Raw genomic sequence first — 21,944 nt, 5'->3', positions numbered from 1 at the left:
ATTTTTGTTTACCCAGTGTGCTTTTTTTTCAGGAGCATTTTGCATTGGGGATAAGTTCGTTGTCGGTCCTCGGATCTACTGGTGCCTACCTTGAAATCCTTATAATATTTTATTTGATGGCTACCACTTTAGTTGGATTATATACATTGCCTTCGATCAAGAAAATTCGACCAAGGAAAATGAACACGCCTATAACCCACATCATATAGGACTGTGCTTTTGTTCTAATTCTTAGCTCTGCCTTGCCACTTCTTGCCAGAACCCTAGGTAACCTCCCAGTTTATTTGCTGAATCAAATTAAAGGGTAAAGTTTTTAAGTTTAAGAGTCATTTTGAGGTTTTGTTTCAGAAAAATTATGTGTTTTTAATCTCCAATAGATAGTTCACTTACCCTTTTACGGTATCCGTGTAGGGTAAATTTGCGATTGTTAGAACTAAATGCTATTTTAGAAGCCATACATTCAGGTAATTGTTATGGTATGATGTATTTAACTTTATGAAGAACTTGCATACGAAAATCCGTATGATTCACCCAAAACCTAACGGTTGACATGGGGTAAATCAGGTAAATAAAATACATACATATGACATTGTTTAAATTTAGTGCAATAAAAAAAGAGAAACAAATTAAATAATAATAATACTACGGGGGCAGCAACTACATTCCGTGTCTGTGCTTTGGGGGTCACGCTCACCAACGAACAAACAAATACAACTTAATTTAAATCATGTCTCCTCCAAATATGCAAAACTAAAATTCATACTTACTTAGTAATTTTTCTTTAAATTTTCCTTTAAATTCACTAAAATTTTCTGTCTTCCTCATATGATTTTCTAAAAATTCCAAAACCTTAGGAATTGGGTTTAAAAAACGAAAAAATAAATGTGAAGGGAATTTAAAGCTTTTGCCAAAACAAAAATATAAATGAATTTTATCATGAATTTAAATCTATTAAAATTATAAAATGGTGTAATATTTTACAACTTTAAAAAAGCGACACTTCTATCAGAAAAGAAATTCTCGTCTCTTCGTGACATTCTTGCCGGCACCCATTTAGTAAATGTTGTACTTTTTTAAATGTCTAGAATTTTTCCTACGCGTCTGGGGGATTGGGGGTACCCCCCTCTACGAGCACCCATGGCTTTTAGCGAGAAAATAGCTTCTAGTTACTCAACCCTGCAATTTAAATTGAAAACTACGTGTTATAAAAGTTTTATTTTGCTGAGCACAATAAAACGGCTAAGTATTCTAAGGGGCAATTAAAGCTTTTGCTAAAGAAGTATAATGTGTTTTTAATCTCTAAAAATAGTTTGTTTGCCATTTTACGCTAATCGTATAGGACAAATTCGTAATCGTTAGAACCAAAAGCTATTCGAGAAGCCATAAATTCACACAAGTCCAGGTTTCAAGGATGTTTAAAACATAAAAGAAGTGCAGATTTTGGTCCTATATTTCGTATTTCCTGGAATGGAGAATTGTCCCACGCCCCTTTGTATGTATCAATACGAAGAAGAATCGTTAAGATTTTTGCTAACCATTTGGGATTAAGTGTAGATAAATAGGTTGCAAAGATGACAGGTAATATTTTACGAGATCAGGAGATGCAGGTTTGGCAGTATGAAAGGAGCCTTCCTGATTCCCTGCGCGTCTACACGTTGGTGAAGGAGACATAGGATGAGGGGGTTTTGTTTAAGGGGGAATTTAAAAAAGGAAGAGTTGAAGTGTATTATTGAATTAAGGGGGGAATAGTTTACCGCTTGGGGTAAGATGGAAGTATTTAGGAAGGGGGGGATCGCAGGATCGCTCTTACTTTTCCTTGATGTGTGGAAGTATGGATGAGAGTTTGGTCACGTGATATATAAGTTTGAAGAATTTAGTGAGTTGAGGAATGAAGTGTATTGAAAGTGTAGTTTTGATGATAAATGGCTGGTGAATGTAAGGAGGGATGAATGTTTTGCAAGCGTTAAAAATTTTGGACCATTTCTCGGGCTGGCATTGGAGCACATAAGTAGATATTTGTGATTTGTGTTTTTTTTGTTTATGTTATGTAATATTAATGTTATGTTTATGATTGGTAATGTCAATTATTTAGAAGTATTTTTTTTTTGTATTGCCATTGCCCTAGCGCTTTTAGCGCAATAAAACTTACTTACTTACATATTTCCTGCAATAGCGTGAAACTGGGCTTTTTAAGCTAGACATACCATACATGGTTGCTGCTCCTCCTGTATCGGTTGAATATCTGTTGTATTACAAGTTTTCTCCTTCTTGATCTCTTTTATTATATTTGGTCTGCCAGGTAAAGGAGGATTTTCGAAGCTGATCTCCGGCAAGCCCTTTACAGCTAGACTTACGCGAGGTTTCATGTAGTTTCAGTGTAAAATTGATTCAAAAGATGTATATTATTGAATAGTTAATTTTTGAATTATTTAAATTAACTGTATAAAAATTTTGTTTAGAAATTTAGAAGTATGAATGTATGGTCGCACTATTAAACGCAAGAAGCGAAAGCGAGAAAATGGAACCTTAATTATTTTTTAATTTTGTAATTAACTAGTTTAAATTGAGTTTCAATTATCTAGTTTAAATTGAATTTCAGAAACATAATTCTTGTAATGCATTTGGACATAAGAAACTATTGTATCTATCTTGATTAAAAACTGAGTATTTGCTATGCGTTCCTATGCAACCTCGTATCTTCAAATAGTATCTGGTCAAAACTTTTTTCTAAGAGAATGTGTTTTGACCTTGGATGTCTTATTTGCTCTTAAGTCTTTTGCAAATGTGCCAAGAACTGTCTATTATTTTTACAAAATTTTTGTTTCAGAAAAAAAATCTCAGGGATTAGGTGCCTTTTGAAATTTACCTGTGTCTGAGCAAAAGAATAAGGAGATCTTAATTATTCTTCAATTTTTTTTAGTTGGATTATGGGTATTTAGACATTAAAATTATTCCAGTATTGCATTTAATTGTATTTTAAGTCTTTTTTTTATTTCAGGGATCACAAATTTTGATTTACTTGGTGATTTTGGCCGTATTCGATGGCTGGGAAATTTTTACATTATTCTTGCCTATAATATTCTATTTGCAGTTCTTAGTGGATTATGTATTGCCAAGACATTTACAGTGAAGGTTCGGAAGGAACTATTTTTAAGGTTCGTTCAGTTTTTTAGACTTCGCCAAAAAAAAAAAAAAAAAAAAACCAAGACTGCTTTGCTAAAAAACGATTTTGTTCCAATGCTCAATCGTAAAACACTGCGATGATCCTATCTAAGGTGATATCCGTCGTGAAACGTCCTATCCAAGATAACGATCCCACTGACAGACTCCCCATGACAAACTTCTCACTTCCTATCAAGGAGGCACACTTGTGCCTCTATAAAGAGGCGCCCCACCACAATCTTAAGCGATTTCCGGTACTAGCGGTCGCAGAGAGACAGCGGTGATCGAATTTTGTAGCCCAAGCTCCAACTAAGAAACGTGCAAAATTTCACCCCCATCCCAATTTATATTCAAGCGTAAAAGTGGGCCGGAAGTTTCGACCCTTCGACCAAAGCCCCCCATTAGCGGTGTTCGTTTGGGCTCAAATTTAGAGGTGAAGCTTTCCTAGGGCCCGGGAGCTTATCCTCGAAATTTCAGCTCAATCCGATCACTCCTTCCCTGTTTTCCAAAAACCAAATATAGCCACTTAAAGTTCATTTCTCTTTTTTTTTATCAGCCACGCCTACAAGCCACAGTTGGCAACAGATCGGGTTGAATGAGGACTCATTCAAAGCGGAATTTGACCTGTTAGGACCTTTTGATATTTTCAGACCAAAAAAATTATCACCCGAATTTACATTTACGAAAAATCTCGTTTTCCCTTAAGAGCCCATGTTAAGTTTTCCCACCACAGCCCCCCTTTAACGTTGTCTGAACGGGCTGAAATCTAGAGGATAAGATTTTCTGGGGCCTGGGAGATGATCTTCAAAGTTTAAGCTGAGTCTAATCACTCCGTCCCTGTTTTCCAAAAACAAAATATCAAATGTTGTGGGTATTTACTTGCATCAAACATATATTAGACAAAATAAAATTAATGTAATGTCTCTGTGGTACAGTGGTCTCTATTCATGACTGTCAGGCGGAAGATCCGAGTTCGATTCTCCGTCAGAGAAATTTTTTTATATATTGAATTTAAAGTTTAAAAAAGAAACTCAGTTTCTTTTTTAAATCCAATCTATTAAATCCTTCGGCTCAACAGGCGTCTCCAGAAAAATATCACAGTCGGCCTTCAGGTTACAGGTAAGTCTCCACTGCTTTGATAACATGGGGCCTGGGGTGGCTGATAAAAATCTTACTGTGCATTTGATTTGAGTATTCAGGAATTAAAAGCCTTAACACAAGAATCTTCAAAAGCGGGGGGTTTGGGAGGCGGCAGCCTCCATCTTTAACTCCTCAAAAAATCAGCTAACAATTAGACAAGCAATAATAAGTTATAAACTGTACAAAAACGTGCAGAAATTATTTGAAAAAAACTACGTTTTCTAAAGAGTTAAAGAGGCTGAGTCACAAGTTCGAACCTTAAAACGTACAGGGATTAGGAGGTGCAGTTGGGGGGCTGCCGCCCCCACCCCCCCGCTTCCATATATGAAAGGGGCTGTGCCCTCCTCAACGCCTCGCTCTTTACGCTAAAGTTTTTATTGTTTAAAAAAAAGAGTTGTGAGAAAGTCAAACTTAGCTTAAAGAGCGAGGTGTTGAAGAGGGCACAGCCCCTTTCATATACGGAAGCGGGGGTTTGGGGGGTGGCAGCCCCCCAACTGCACCTCCTAATCCCTGTACGTTTTAAGGTTCGAACTTGTGACTCAGCCTCTTTAACCCTTTAGAAAACGTAGTTTTTTTCAAATAATCTTGTAACGAAAAGACTTCGAATTTTTGGAAAAATATCCACTATGTCAACCCTGCTGTGTTGACTCTGGCTGTTATGACCTTTGAATACTGTGTTGACCTTTGAAATAGATTGAAAATGAAATTTAGTTGTGCTAATCTAGTAGATATGGATTTACTTTAATTTACCCATACTTATAGAATAAAATCCATATTTTTCTAGATTTTGTCAAATATTTGGCTTAGAAAATGGTGAATGAATTTTGTTGCCCATTACAAATAGACATAAATGTCAGATAACGAAACAAATAAAATTAACAGCAAAGGCACTGGCTATTGTGGGCTAATAGCTTAACAATGACTATGCTTGTGATCTGGCGAAGCAGTAAACTGGGCACACTCATTCTATAATAAGCACAAATTATCATGTAGATTACATATTATTATATTCGAGATAAGTTTCTATTATACTATTTTATTATATTACTATATATATTTTTTTCATTTTATCTATTTATTTATAGAGCATTATTTATTTTATTACTTGTAATATCATTTATTATATTGTATTTAATATACAATAATATTATAATATTTAAGATAAGGTCTTATAAATTATAGATTTTACTACTATGTTTTAGAGGTGATACAGTCTAAGTATGTTTCGCATTATTATAGAAAAGAGATCTAATGTGCTTCTTATCATTATCTCTAAAAATAATCCATAATGGTGAATATGTTAGCAAATGGGTGCTACACACGCATTATGAATGCTCGCATTATGGTGCACTGGATTTAGGATTCTTTGATCGAGAGGGCGAGGGTTCAAATCCTAGTGTATCCAATTATTTGGTTAGGGACGAGGGTCAGTGGCGTGACTCTGTAAGCTCAGGCAGAGTCGACCTAGCTCTAAATGGGTACCTGGAGAAATCTGGGGAAGATAAACAGGAAGGGTGTGTGAAAGCACAGGATGGTTGGCCCCCAACCCCCATTGCACTTCCTGGCTGAAGGGCCGAGAAACGGAGATCAGCACCGCCGGTAGGGACTGTAAAGTCCAATGCCGGATTATTTACCTTACCTTTTAACAAATACTACAGTTATAATGTTTAAAGCACCATATTCTTTACAAGCCTTCTCAGCATAATTTTCTGATGGGTCATCATAGATTGGCTTCATATTATGGCTGATAGGGATTTCAGGGTAGGTCAACGATTTGAAAAAAAAACACAAAACACCTGATCACTAAACTTGACCTCGAATGAAGCATCATCATAACTCATGGGATCAAAAACGAGCGAAACACGTTTACTAGCCTTAAATGATAATCATGAAAATTCTTATCTCTGGTGATATATAATAAGATTTTCAATGAACTTTGGATTGTCTTTGATCATCCTTCTTTGGAAACTTAAGTTCATCGTCGTAGTTCAGGGCAGTGTTTTCCCTTTAATGATTCCCCCCCTAAAGTAAGAATAAGGCTCTTATGGGAAATATTTTCGAACTGTAGTCGCAGTTCTAAGCCCCACTCGCGTTAAAAAAGAAAAATAGAGATAGATGTCGTCTTATTGGTAAATGAAAGGACACTTAATTCAAATAACATTCTGAAATGGTGTTTTTTTAAGATCTTTTGCTCGAATAGCTTATTTTGTTTGCTATACATATTTGCTAACACTACACACTGACTTTCCTTTGCAGGTTACAGGCACTGGTCAGTGTCTTTAGAAGATCGTCTAAAGAAGACTAAAGATCAAGAGGTGTTTCATTGAATGTCCAAAATTTCTCAAAATTTTCTGTGATTTTCATTTAATTAGTATTTGATGTATGGCTTTAGTGTTGATGGTATTGTAATCTTGTACGAAAAAGTACTAGTGATGAACAGAGTGAAAAAGAAAGAAGCTAGTCTTCTTAGTAGGTTGTTGGAATTTAGAAATCAGAGTTCATTCGAACAAATAATAGCACCGACTTCCTTAAGTGTACCCAGGGGGAGATTGCCCTAAGATTGGATGGAATAACCCTTGTAAATATTAAAGAATTCTCGTCTAACGATGTACTTTTTCTTGTTTTTTTACCCTGGGCTCCTTCAGGAGATCGGGAAATACTCTGGTTTGACCCCCCTCCCTGCTCACAGAGTAGGATCTATGTGGAGCTTAGAAGAGAACACATAGTAGTCGTTCAGAGAGCTCTATCTTTAAATTATCCAATCTCTTACTAATCTATCATAGAGGACACTGGATAAGTTAATTCAAGTTTATTAACTGATATGCCTAATTTTTCCTTAGTTAACTGGTATATTTAGGATTGCCTCTTTTCTTCATAAGATTTCTCTGTTTACATTGACAATTGAACGGGCCATTAGAAAAAGCATAATCTTTTTTCCCGAAAACTGAAACGTCTATTTTACTCTTGAACTAGCTGATAACAAAATAAACGTTCAATTGTCAGGTTAAATAGAAAAATCTTATGAAGAAAAGACGCAATCCGGAAGATATCAGCAAATTAAGGAAAACTTCGACAGTCTGAATGTCAGAATCATTGTTTATAAAATGGTTAAAACGTTGAATTCCGAACCTGTAATGAAATTTTCAGTGCGGCCTCATAACCCTTACGTTTGTCTGTAAATATAGCAATCATCATTTTAAGATGATGGTTATTAGGTCGGTGCAACCTATAGAAGAGCCAACCCTGGCTCAGAGTAAGCAAAAGTTCAAAAACAGGTTTTGAAAAAAAAACTTAGTAACAATAAAAATAGAATTTAAAGCTGGTTGAGGAATGGTAAACATTATTCCGATTATTTTTGGAATAAGGCGGATATTCTGGCTTAAGAGCCCGAATACCCTCCTTGGAAATGGTGGGATCGAAATGAAAAGTGCACAGTTTGAATCACCGTGGTCAAAAACCCTTTACAGAAGAATTAAGAGTCGCACACCTTGAACAACAAGGAAAACATTTTTTTGCATAGGTAGGACTGTGTCCATATTTTCCCCAGTGATGATGATATCGAATCAGCAATCATAGCATGTTAGAAGAAGGCTTGTTTGAAGGAAATCCACAATATCTAATACCATTTTTTAACACTTCCAAAAAGGAGGTTTTTCAATGAAAAGTAACGAGCTACATTAAGCCTACGACGAGCAGAAATAAAGTCAAATACTAATTCAATTGTAAAACAATAATAAATCACCATGAACAAATAAACCAAACCCAAAACGAAGAAGAAGTACAATAAATAATAAGGTGAAACTTAAAACGAACTGAAACTACCACAAGCAGCAGTGGGGCTAACTCCCTTTATGCCTAATGAAAACCAGAATGTCGTTTGCCCTTTACTGAAAACAATTTTATTTCGAGTTGTATGTTTGTATTGGTCATAATAATGACAAAAAAAGAAAGAAAATCACTATAATAACCAAGACTACTTAAAGAAACTAATGAAATATAGATCGATAATCTAATTTTCATTGACATTCATTCTTGAACGTCAGAGCAATTTTGGATTTATTAAAATTGTGAAAGAGAAAAGGTCTAAAATAAATTTTATTTTCAATAATGTGTAAATGACTTTGTGGTCTTTACAAGACGGTTAAATCTACTCCTGTTTGGGTTAGTTTCATTTTTTTTAAAGTTTGACTTAATTATTTATTGTGATTTCTCTTCGTTTCGGGTCTGGTTTATTTATTCATAGCGATTTATGGTTGTTGTAAGTTTGAATTAATAAAAAAAAAAACTTTCCGAAAAATAAGTTTTTCAACGAAAAGTAAAGGCCATTTTAATCTTAAGATCAGCAGATACAAATAGCTGTTAAAATTCAAACTCAAAATGAACAGAAATTACTATTAAAGAATAAATGAAATCCAAAACGAACAGAAATTAAATAAACAATCATAGCAAAAAAAACATACAACTAATAATATAAATGAATAAATAAATCTTAACTGAGTAATGCTTAAATTGAATATGCAAATCAAGCTTGAAACGAACAAGAATCACTGCAAACAAGAGTTTGGGTATCGCCTCCTTCTCTCACTGTAAAAGTGTAAAACCTACTGCGTCATTGGCGCTTTACTGAAAACTATATGTGTCTTGAACAGTCTTGGAAAGTATAAACAAACTCAAAACGAACAGAAATTATTCCGTATATGAAGGTTTCCCCCCTCCTCAATACCTTGCTCTTTGCGCTAAAGCTTGCGCTGCGCTAAAGGGGGAAACCCTTCATATACCGAATAATTTGTTTTGAGTTTTAATGCTGCTCCTTACTTTCAGAAAGAAAAAACTTGTTATATTTAATAAGAAAAAGAATCTACTGGGTCATAAGTAATGAAGACTTTGAGTCAAAAATGATTCGTTCATAGTTTGTCAGTAATGCTGGAAAATAAATTAATTATAATAGAAAATAAATAACTTATGTTTTTGTTATAATATCGAAACACTTTTTTTACATTTCGGGTAAAGCGACTTTTGAACCAGTGTTTATATTTTTTCTATTAGAACTGTTTCTGATATAGCTCATTGTGTTGTAAACCTGGCAATATAAGGAATAAATTTTCGTTCGTTATGCCCGGGTTACAATACAGATATGCTTGTTGATAAAATAAAGATTAGGCACGACTACAGGGCCATTGGCGAGTGCTCTTCGTAATTTCTCCTGTTGAACATTGTTCCACTTTCTAAAATAAAATATATGACTGGCCAATCAAAGACAAGATTTAAGTTAGGTTTTTTTTTTAACTAGAAAAGATGAAGGTTGAAACATTAGTTTTTTTATTTGTAACAGGAATCTGGTAAATGTTACAATGATATCGTATCAATAAAGAATAATTGTGAACAGATTAGTGTTGATAAAAGCTTGGCCAACTAATTGCTTTTCATTTTAATTTGGCGCTTCTGAAATGCATGTGTGATAGTCAAAACAAGAAAAAAAAATGTTTTTCTTCATTAAAGTTAGTTTTTTTTTCATCGACAGGTATGATCATGGTACGGCGTAACCATAAAAGCGGTTATGTCTTCATTATGTTAATATCTTCATTATGGCTTTTCAGGCGTACTCGCCAAGGATTTTTGTCTTTTTCTGGCAGCTCTTGTCTCACACGGTGCTTTCTAAGTCTCAAAAGTCAAATCATATTTTAAAGGAAAGGTCAAATTGGGTGATCAAAAAGCTGTTATAACTTGGCCGACTTCGCTTGAAAAAGCTGCAACGAAGATAGGACCTATCACTTTGACCTTAACTGGTTAAAACCGAGGTGTTATTTTTCGACTTAAAATTTGAACGAACCGAATTACCAAATTGTATTTTACAACAGAAACAACCTTATACTTATAAGGGAGAGGGTGGAATCCCAATCCGCACGCTGTGGGATAACAAAATTTTCACATGACACTTTAGAAATGCTGCATGGTGATCTTTTCAATTTAGCTTATTACGAGCAAGTAGCGTATTTGTAATAAATTTAGTTTAGAAGTGAAAAGGAGTCAAACTGGGAATGGAAAAAGGGTTTAACTTTTAAAACCGCTTCCAAATTAGATTTTTCACTCTTAAAGTATCTAATTTATAGCCGTAAGTTCCAGATATATTTATAAAGTAATTATGTACTCCTTTAGAATCGCTGACAAACTTAGAAGAGAGAAGATTAAATTAGTCCTGGAAATCAAGAATCATTTAGCACCGTTTAGAGGTGAAAAGGATCTTCAGAACTCCCTCAGACTACATTTTTATATATATATAAATATATATATATATATATATATATATATATATATATATATATATATATATATATATATATATATATATATATATATATATATGAATTTTGTGAAAGCCTACTCGATAAACTAACAGCGAAAGGCACTTTTGATGCAAATTGGTGATAAATATGTAAGATCCTAATATTAGGGGGGCTCCCGGCCAATTTGGGTTTGTGCCGGATTTTCGCACTATAACTTTATTTCTTATTTGGCTTTAAAGGTAGTACAACATCCGAATCAACTGTAGCAAACTTTCTCTGTGTCAAATTTAGAGCTTCGCTTGTTCCAAATATAGCATAAATGCTGGCTCCCATGATGTAAACAGCTCCAGTGATATAAAATACAATGAGCCATTCTTCACGTGTTCCCTAGAAGAGAAATAATCTTGATTTTAGGTGCATATTAAGCAGAGACAGACAGAGGAGCTGGTTTGTACTTCCCAAAACGAAGCATTTTTCATTTCTAAGTTGTTCTGTCCGTTTTCTAATGTGTGGTGGGTTAGACAAATAAAATTCTTGAATTTAGCCAGGATATTAGCAGTCAAGGGGAAAATCGTTTCCTTGGTCGAAATCACTGTTGATGTCAATTTTCAGCCGCAGATGATAATGGCTCTCCAATACAAAAATGGTCTCCCATGTTAGTTACAAATACGTAATCTTTTTTAAAATGGGATTGATTTGCTGCTTCCTGGTATTCTACAAAGTATTCTACCCAACCATAATATTTCGAATTGGTGCGTACATAGATAAAAGCTTAGAAAGAAGGAAAAGTTTATACAATTAATTTATTTTGTCTCTAGATTAGGCATTTTTTCCCTTTGTATTCTGTTTCCGTGTGCTTTGTAATTTGTTCTGTTGGTGATTTCCTTGTCTTTTTATAAGTTTTTGTGTGTATTGGTGTGTATTTGTTTGTCTTGTCTGTTATAAGTTTTTGTAATTCGAAAGCCCCTTGGACTTTCGAAGTACACTGATCTATGTATCTATCTATATTGTTTGAGTTGGTCAAAAGTGAGAATTGCAATTAGCTCCAAGTGAAACAGGCTCAATTGATTCAATATAAAAAGATTCTACCGGCTAAGCTCTAATTGACTTTGAAGTTCGATACTCTATAATAATTCAACGAAATAGATTCTTAAAAATAAAGGTAGCTTTCAGGTGTTTTTCTCGTTGAGTCATCATATAGATCAGCTGTCTTTAAAAAATTGAAGAAAGGCTCATCCAAATACAGAATATGAGCTTTAATGCCCTTTAAAGGACAGAAATCGATCAAAGGGGAAGCTACCGCCTTATTTGTGCCTCAAGGGCTCTATAGCCCAAACTGGATCCAAGTGAATATTTTAAGATTAACGTTTTAAGTGGAACAGGAAAAATTAAAAATTCTTGACTCTGACGGAAATATCATAAGCATAGCCCCAGGATTACCCTGTTTTATATAATCTTCATCTATATAATGACTTCAAGGGGGGAAATGCATAGAAGAAACGTTGTTCTTTACCAAGTCAAGACTTTGCATTGAATTTTTAGAGTTTTGGATGTCAAATTTGGAAAATAGTCCATTCTTTATGGATAAATTGTAATGAAAAGGAAGACATGTCAAACCTTATTTAATTTAGAGTCACTAAAGGATTTACCGTATACATAGTAGGAGGGCAAAAAAGGGCCCATGTCCCGCCCGAATAGCCTCCTGGGAAAGCGACGCAGTCTTCTTGCAATTAATTTTAAACCTAAACTCTTTCGCATAATCTAAGCAAAAGATTACTTTCCCACTTGATACCTTGGTTTTACATACCCATCACTGTCTTCATTGGACAAAGCCCATCAAAATAATGCAATATAAACAGAAATTTCACCCTTCCCTGCTTAACTCTTGATTTCTCACCCAAAAACTATTAGAGTCACTTCCAACCTTAACCGCAGCAATATTGTTGTCGTATATTATACTTTAATGTACTTATCTAGTATATCTTACGAGTATAGGACTTTCTTCAGAAATACTTTTCTGTCGTCTGAATAATCCAATGCCTGTTTTTAATATTTAAAGCTCGAGACTAAAGAAATCTGACTACTTCGTCAACACATCCGAGATGTTGTCTCGGTCAATATTGCAATATAAAAGAAGATTAAAGTCACAAGATGGAAAGTGTATATTTTGGAAATGTTGCTATTGGCTGGAATCAGAGTTATACAAGCAGCTTAAATTTTTATGATTGCTTCTCCATTAACAAATTAAATTATTAAATTAAATAATTTGAATTATTTAATCGTATTCTACCTCTTCTCGCTCGCAATCTTTAAGAAATTATTAATGAATTTTCAGTCTTTAGGATTGAAGGGTCTAAAATGGGAAAATTGTGCCGATATCTCCATAGCAGCCCCCTCCCTAACTTCACACATATAGAAACGTAGTAGCCCTTTCGAACCCTGGTCACTCAGGGGGCCACATGACATTCAAAAAGTAAGTTTATTTAATTGCTATTGCAGTCCATTTGCACCTCATGTTAAATCTTAAAGGTAATTTAATTTCAAAATGATTAGTTGCCTTCAAATTTACTTATCCCTCCTTAACAAATTTACCCCACTTTGAGTTTTCACTTGTTATACGGTATTTAACTATTGCTAAAATACCCTGTTCAAGATACAGACTAGCTGCTTTACACGCCCATAAGAAAATGAAACACTAGAACAAATTTCTCGATTAGTTTTTCTTTTATGTCTAGCTATGCAAAGTCTTATTAGTCAAACTAACCCAAAATTTGCCACAGTCCTTCAAGTAGAAGATTATTGATTATCTTTATTCTTCAGGCATTCTTTAAAGTGACCCCCCAGCCCTATTTGATTTCACATTGACGAAATATTCTCCAAATGATGAAATAAAGGAAGATGTCAGCAGGTGGTAGGAGATTTTTGAAGCAGTATGGCGTTGCTAAGGTCTTGAAAGACCTGTGGCAAGATTTCAACTCACATTGAGCATAATATGAATTATGACAAGAAATGAGCTAAGATTACTCAAAATAAAAAAAGTATTTGACCTTAGCCGCCACGTAGTTTCCATTGTGAATGTACCTCGTATTTTGTGACCAGTTTCAGTTTGTGAAATACATGCATAAGCATTCTAAGTCACAGAACAAAAGAAAAAGATGAGTTGCTGATCTTTAATGTACATCTTTTAAATGAACATACTTATGATCTTAGTCCCCAATACTTACATTGGGTGTGAGGAGAGCCACTAGGGCTGGTGAAACAAAACCAGAACTTGTAGCGATCGTGTTCGAAACACCTGTGACAACGCCAGCATAGTCAGGAGCGACATCTAATACGCTGTAGTGATAGCCACCAACAAAAGCTAATTCAGACATCGCAGAGCTTACTGAAAGCAGTATCAATATTGACCCTCTGCTATCACAGTCAAAGAATCCAATACAAAACATCATCAATGCTGGTACAAGTGTGCCTGGAATTTATTAAGGATTTTAAAACACATTTTGGTAGGCTGGTGGAGCTGAGGTTTGATCACAGGCTGAATCTATGTTAGGCACTGGGAATCCGGTGTAAAACATCATTAATAGAGGCCTAAGAGTGACAACATCTTAAAAATGGTTTTGTACATATGTTACTAAGTTGATATAGCTTAGGATTAATCGTGGGTTGGGCTTATCACAGGCACTTACGAAGGGCGATACCTGCACTCGGCCCATGTGAAATATTACTATTGAAACCTTTTTAATTTTATCCGTATTTTCAGTAGTTTCGATATAATTTGCCTATTTTACCTTATTCTAACCCACCCCCCATAAAAAGGGTAGGGGCTATAACCCTGGATACTGCAGGGTACGTTTTAGACATTTTATTAAACATGTCATATGTTATTGATGGGTCTTGACTAGAAAATAGCTCCCTTTTTAGGCTTTTTGAAATTCAATTTTAATATATCTTAACTAGCTAAAGAACTACTTTTGTCAGCACTTTACAGGCAAAAGTCAGCTTTTTGGGCTTTAGTAGATGAGAATCTGTAGCAGTTGGCGATCGGATTATTTTGAACTTTTAGTTTGTTTTAATTTTGTCATTTCATTCGGAATCACAGAGTTAGTGCTCCATAATATATTATAATTTCTCAATCTCCTTTCTTGAAAGATCAACTGAAAATACTTAATCTATATTAGTTTTGCAAAGAATTTTAGGGATGGAGGAGGAGCGTGCATAGCTGTGTTAGCCTCATGTGGCTTGGTACTGCAATGTGTTATTAGTAGTAGTAGAGGTAGTAAAGCAACTAAAGAGATGCCATGATCAGACCTTGCTTAAAAAATGATTAGTTTTATTTATTTAGTTTTTTTTTGTGGTCTTTCAAGTTTTGTAAAGTAGCACCCGTGTTTCCTTATAAGTCAACCATGGTAAAAAAATAGGTTCTGATGCTCAAAATTGAGAATAAAAGTCGAAGAAATAAAGAAATTCAAACACATCGGGTGTCAAAAATTTATGAAGTGACTAAAAAATTCCTTTTGGAATTAATTATTGTAAGCTATACGAAAAATAGTTTTTTTTTATTGCGTAGTCCGGAGTTGCCCAATAAAGGGATTAGCTTTGAACTGGTGTTCAAAGCAAGGATACATCAGATACATGTTCCACAAAACAGCTGTTCTATTGCAAACTTCCTCTTGTGGATCTTCATCCAGTAATAATATTGTGAGAGCCATATTCTAGCCCCTTTTTGGGAATCATCTCATGCACATGGTCGTATCTACAAATAATAGCCATGGACAAAGGATGTATCTAAAGCAATAGATAGTAATTGAAGAGATGTAAAAATCCTATTCAATGACCATACTTGTTAACCGTAGTAGGTTGTTTTTAAACTATCGCAACTAGACAGGGACTATCGTAACACCTATAATTATGGAAGGTTGAAATAATTATACGAATTTTTTGTAGGCTATAGCCATGGTTATACATATTTTTTTTCTGATGTCTGCTAGCCAAAATCAAAATAGCCAGAAAATTTGGTACAAAAAAAAGGAATGGCAGCCCAGCATATTTAAATATTCCAAGAGAGTTTAATCAATAAAATTACCAAATGCAGTAAAAATCTTTCGTTGCACAGTTAGGCTACACAAGTTTTTAGTTGTTAACCAGTCACACATTGGGCCACATATATAGTGAATTAATAGACTGAAGACATATGGTGCAGCTGAAAACAATCCATTCTGAAAAGAGAAAAAAGGTTAATATTACCACATAAGTATATTTCAATTAGAAATAAAACACATAACTCTGGTATAAGAATATGGAATACAGCCTGCTGCAACGCGGATACAATAATATACGTAGCATTGGCCTAGCATGCTCTGCGTAATATTATATTAACATTATAATACCCTAACTTATAAGTACCCTAAGGCACCCTAACTTATGTGATTTTGAAATATAGTGATTTTATAATATTTTAGCAATCATTTAAAGATTATGTATTCAGCATCCTTATTTTTTTTCATGGTTTTAAGGGTATTGTTTTTTTACGCCAAAGATTTCTCAGGTAATATTCAGGGCAAATATTCGCTTTTCGTATTTTCAGTTTACTCTTTTTTCATTTACTTTTGCCAAAAAAATTGAGCACAACATTTTTGGCTGTCACGTGTGTCGCCAGTTTGAATTCTAAATTAAACTGGCATCAAAAAGAGAAAGAATAAAAAAGTAAATCAATTAAAATTCTCCTTTGGATTCCCCTTCAATTACTTTGTATATCAAAAGGGGGCTGAAGCTATATAAGAAAAGGGGAAAAAATTGCATACGTCTAGTTATTTAGAGAACCCTTCAGAAGTCTGTCCGATTTTATTCACGAGATCCAGGCCGTTTAGGCAAAACAAAAGATAAATTTTATTTTTTAGGAAGCGTTCACAAGACAAATTTTATAATAAATTGAAAAATACAATTAAATATTTTCCACTTGTAATTTTTGTTTCGTAATTTGGATTTTTCCAGTGCCCAAAATACCAGCTTTTCTAAAAATTGAAACATTAAACTTCTTTTAGACTTATAGATCTAAATTAAAATTGACTATTTTGACAGTGTACACACAAGTGTGAATGGTCTGAGACAATTTATTTAATTTACAAACAAAGGTAAAAATATAGTGTGAAGTTTTCTAGTAGGAAATGTCTATTATGAAATATATGTCTTAAAAGAAGTTAAAAAATTAATCTGATTAGATCTGCTTCCACTTACTTGGATTTTCGGCCTTTGGAAACGGGCCAAGGTTTTTGACCTTGCGAAAGGTTTCAGGCTTTTGATACTAGCAAACAGAGGGCCCAGACCTTCGGATCTCACAAATATAGCCCCACGCCACCTCTCTTCACTAGCTATGACTGGTAGCCTGGGCCTTTGTTCATCACTAGCTTGCCAAATTTTCCTTTCTTTCCAGTTTTATAGTGCTATACATATGCGTCAGAAAGGGGATTATGACAGGCTCGCAAATAGAACTTTCTGGAATTTTCTGGTTTTATTTTTTTTTTATTTTCTTTTCTTTATTTACAAAGACGAAAGAATAGGCAAGTTAGTCGATCGCAAGATAGTCGAATAGGCAAGATAGTCGATAGAAGAGTTTGATCTCTTTTAAATGAAATTCGGGTTGGAAAATTCAATTACTGTAAAACTAAATTACTTTCGAAAAGCGGTAAAATTAGCTAGTTTACGTAAAATTGACCGAAAGCTCTAATTGTCTATTAAATAAATAGATAGAAATACACATATTTATTGTCGCGGTACTAAGAATCCAGAAAACACGCGAAGAACCGCATCTAGAATCTAATGAAATCCTAATGAAAAACAGGTTTCCGCTACTTTGTGAGTTATTGCTCACTCCATGAAAAATGGTTACACTTTAGTTTGTTGGGGTTGAAGGGGTAAAAAAAGGTACCTAGGTTAAGATAGGTTACGTATTTAATATATGCTATGCTTTACCCCCCCCCCCTAATGTGCAAATATATAGCAACAATTTGTTTCTAAACTATTATATTTTCATGCTATTTTGTTTTATTTCATTAGCATTGACGGAACTTCACTTCTCGCGGATTTTCTGGATTCTCAATAAGTACCATTATTGCTAAACGGCCTAGTGAGACATGGTTTACAAAAATATTTCAAGAAATATAAACTGCAAAATATTCCTTAGAATACCAATCAAGCAAATAACTTAAGGAAAATGTTTGATATGTGCAATACCCGTAATAACAAACCCATCCAAAATCATAATACTTGGATAATATTCCCCCTTCATATGAATTATGACCATACTCCTCTGTCAAACTGCCAGACAAAATAAAATATAGAGAACTTTGCTTTTTCGTCAATAGACATTTTTGATAGCGTAGAAGAAGGTTAGTATCACTTCAAAAATTTGAGTGTCGCCAAGGGTCGTAGCCAATATTTACTACCCAGATGAGAATTTCAAACCTATTGATCTGATAAGTTGCGTACTGCAAGAATAATTGACTGACGTTTAGTGAAAGAGCGAATAACGAAATAAGTAATAACGAATTGTTCAGCTTTAAGATTCCATTGTTCATTATTCAAGATCAAACGGCTTCAAGTGTCAAGCTTCGTATTAGAGAATTTAGCCCAATATCTTCTCTAGCATTGGTTGAGTTTGTTGACTTTGTGGAGGGAGTTAAATAAAATTGACCTTCTCTCAACATCCTCAAAGTAATTTCTAAGACTTCGCAAAAATACTTTATTATCTTCAGGAACGGCTATTTGAACGGTATAGTGATTTATTGACACATTAAATATAAACAACAAAATACTTACATCAGCAATGTCAAAGTCTAACACTTCTTTCATATACATCGGAAGATTCACTATTAAAGAGTAAAAGCCCCAAAGTGTGGCGTATTGTGTGATGATAAAAGCCAATATAGCAGGTGATCCAAATAGTTGACACAACTCCTTATATGAGCTTTTCTAGAGAAAATGAAAGTATATCGTCAATGTAAAATAAATAATAAACGTAGTTCTAGAATTTTGTTTTCCAGACTTCTGTGCAGAAAGCTTCAAAATTTGAACCAAGCTTGTGTTCAACAGCTGCAAAAATTATATAGGGTATTAGTTAGCTATAATGCTTCTGACGACACCCATAGGGTGTATACTATTGGAGCTACCACCACTTCAAGACGTTATTACGCACACCTGAATCTTACGCAATAGTATAGTACATGTAATGGTATAGTAAACCTGTTTGTTACATAATAGAGTCTTGTTAGATCTCAACGTCCGCTAGTTAAGCGGGGAAGCCTACATAATAAAGAATGTTTGTTTACGTTGAGGATGACGCAATCTCACGTGACATGTTAGATTTATTGAGGATGACGTAATCCCACGGGACGTGTTATAGTCAAGTGGGGAATCCCTCATTTGTAACTGAGGAGGGCACACAAATAGGGTATAACGTAATGGCGACGGAAATGTGAGTGTTACGAAATGACAGCACACATGTGGGTGTTACTTAATACTTTAAGATATTTTTTCTTCAAGATTTCATTTTCTTCAAGACTTTTCTTTCCTTTTTTCTTTGAAATATTTTCTTCAATATTTTTTTCCTCAGGAAACCTTTATATTCCAAAGATTTGTTGTCCGCTTTAGGAATCGAAAGATATTTCCCTTCATGAAACTGTGTGCTAGACAAATGGACCAAGAAAACCTTCCTAATATTTGATTTGGGAAATACCTTCAACGTGAAAAGCTGTTTCGACCGCATGGAGAATTCCCTGCATAGTTCCTAGAACGATTAAATGGATCGCGTGTTTCCAAGCATCCCAATGCTATTGACTATTGATGTATTAAAAGCGTCTGCAATTAAGTAATGGTTTAAATCTTGGTGTTAGTAAAATCACATTTTATGGGCCTTAATTATTACGCTTTTTGCAGCAGAAGCCTCATTACTTACAATAGTAATAAGAAGAAAAAATGTCAAATTCACAATACATTTCTCGCTAGTAAATAAAATACGCAAATGAAGAAACGAGAGACACTTTTTTGCATTCGGTTCAAGAAAGATCATAAGTTTTATAATTCATTCGCTGAATTCAAAATCTACTGTGCCAGATTAGTAAGGTGCGCTCAGGAATGAATTCAGAGTCTAAACTAGGGCCCAGGAAGATGTTTTCAATTACCAATTCCTTTATTTAAGAGGAGGTCGTTTTTGCTAAATTCGAAAGCTACACTACTAGGTGCATAAGATGCGCTCAGGAATGGATTCAGAGTCTAAACTAGATGCTCAGGAAGCTGTTTTCAAGTACCCATTCCCCTATTTCAGAGGAGGAATATTTTCGCTGAATTCAAAATCTACTGTGCTAGGAAATAAGATGCGCTCAGGAATTGGTTCACACTCTAAACTAGGGCCTAGGATAACACCATCAAGTACCCATTTAGGAATATTTTATTAGAGAATGATCTAAGCTTGTTCAAAATATAGGAAAATAGTCCTTCATGAGAATGTTTAGAGACATTTTCCTAGAGAATGATACAAACATGCTCAAAACATAGGAAAACAGTCCTTCTTAGAGAATTTTCAGAAAATCATGCTTTAAATCCATTGGTTCATGTTTTCGCAAGCCAACCCTTCGGGATACACCATTTTTCTGCAATAAAATGGTTGCTATCACCCCGCAGCATCTATAAACGTTCTTAATTCACATAAAGGGATATTAAAGGTGACTTTATGCCCCCACCCCCTTACATATTTATCTGAAGGCCCGTTGAAACTTAGATAAATTATGTATAAAAATGAACTTTGTGAGGAACTAGGCACCCCCACATAAACAACGACCTACCTATCCTCCTTCACAATAGCTGATGCGCAATTATACATAAATTTAAATAATTTTCATCAACCATCAACGTTTTATGAAGCTTTGAAGATCTATATAAACCGTTAGTTTTGTTGGAACTCCATGACTATTTAGGAACAAAAGGGCCATCACGCGGCATTACTGCCTCTGAAACTGGGAGGTTTAGTATATAGTTTTTTGGTAGTTTTAGATCAACTCTTTTAATTTTCACTCAATATCAATCTGACCCTCTTTGTGGCAAAATTGAATTTTTGTGCCACAAAGTGACAGAAAACCCCACTGTACTGTGGCACAATGTTTTTGGTTGCCAAAAAAGGGTACTAAAATTTTTACCCTGGGAAAAAAACATACATAGGTGATTTCCCTTCTAAAAACAAACGAATTTCACATTTCGTGTAGATAGAATCTTGAAACCTCTAGGGTAGAAGTCTCTGCGGTGCTAAATTGGGCGGTGTAATTTTCATCAAGATCACTTGCGGTCTCGGGGTGTTTTCCCACTTTTTTGAAAATTAAGTAAATTTTCTTAACCTCGTAAATGTTGATGGGTAACTTTAATTTGAGGAATCTAACATATCTGGAATCACCATAAAATCTCATTCTATTGATGTCCATACTGGTATCAAAACTTATTTCTTCAACTTTCAGTTACTACTAGCCCAGGTCGCTCCTGCTTTGAAGGTTTCTGCTTTGAATGGACCTTAATTTAGGCAATAACGTGTAAAACAAACCTTTTTGTGCTTTGAATCCAAATGAGAAGATTTCTGAAAGAATTCTTTTTCTTCACGCGTGATCCTTGGATGAGAATCGGGTGAATCGTGAACAAAAATGGCAACAATACAGCACCATCCAATTCCTATTGTACCTGTAAGTGTAATAGTACATCCAATACTATTAATTTTGGGGATTTAATCTAATTATATGCTTATCTTTTCTATTACTATTATTCCTAGTGTCTTTTATTACCCTTGATTTTGTTATTCATTTTTGGTGCTTATTGAGCACATAGGAATAGAAGCACCTCCTACTAGATACTCCATTTCACATGACTACAGTGGTAAGACGTGTAAAAGAAGATGCTTTATGTCGAGTGCCGCTTTTCGTCATTTGTTGAATGTTTTAAATCGAGTGAACAGCGATCACTGCATAGCTTTTCAAGAACAGAATCTCCTAGCAGTTCAAAGTAATAGATTATCCATATTTGATGCTATAATTTCTAGAAAGTTTTAGTAATTTCTCTCGGAGAGGAATGGAAGCTCCACGTAGTCAAATTTGGACTGATAGTGTGACAGATTTACTTTTCGTTATTGAATTTTGATAGAAGGTAACATATATAAAGGTAGCAAAGACAGTAAGAATCTTCATTACATATTCTTCCAGTTCGTAAATATGTCAATTTGACTTATTGTGAGACAGTAGGCCAAATTAAATTTGAGTGAAAATATGATATTTTGACATATCTGTGGTTCAATATTGTAGGATAAATAGGCGCGAAATTTACCGTAGC

At 34.5% G+C, this 21,944-nt stretch overlaps 2 protein-coding genes across 2 annotated transcripts in view; one reads left to right on the top strand and one right to left on the bottom strand.

Annotated features, from left to right (window-relative positions):
- The window catches only part of LOC148948526 (protein Lilipod-like), a 63,117-nt gene extending 52,557 nt beyond the window's left edge, over positions 1-10,560 (top strand). Inside the window, exons 9-11 of the mRNA XM_089093965.1 lie at positions 33-267; positions 2,999-3,155; positions 6,559-10,560. Coding sequence (XP_088950091.1) covers positions 33-209 — 177 coding nt within the window. The 3' untranslated portion in view covers positions 210-267; positions 2,999-3,155; positions 6,559-10,560. The remainder of the gene's footprint in view (positions 1-32; positions 268-2,998; positions 3,156-6,558) is intronic.
- Positions 10,561-10,728: 168 nt separating this feature from the next.
- LOC148948525 (sialin-like) lies at positions 10,729-21,345 on the bottom strand (the record flags this gene model as incomplete). Its single annotated transcript, XM_089093964.1, has 5 exons — positions 10,729-10,973; positions 13,811-14,055; positions 15,670-15,802; positions 18,402-18,554; positions 21,169-21,345. Coding segments are annotated over 5 exons (879 nt in total), but the record flags the coding sequence as incomplete, so codon positions are not given.
- Between the last annotated feature and the right edge of the window lie 599 nt (positions 21,346-21,944).

Source organism: Artemia sp. Qi Xiang Cuo, chromosome 9 (assembly GCF_049724085.1).
Source record: "Artemia sp. Qi Xiang Cuo chromosome 9, ASM4972408v1, whole genome shotgun sequence".
Taxonomy (NCBI): Eukaryota; Metazoa; Arthropoda; class Branchiopoda; order Anostraca; family Artemiidae; genus Artemia; species Artemia sp. Qi Xiang Cuo.
Note: the sequence above shows the minus strand (reverse complement) of the source record. Positions and strands in the feature narration are given on the sequence as shown.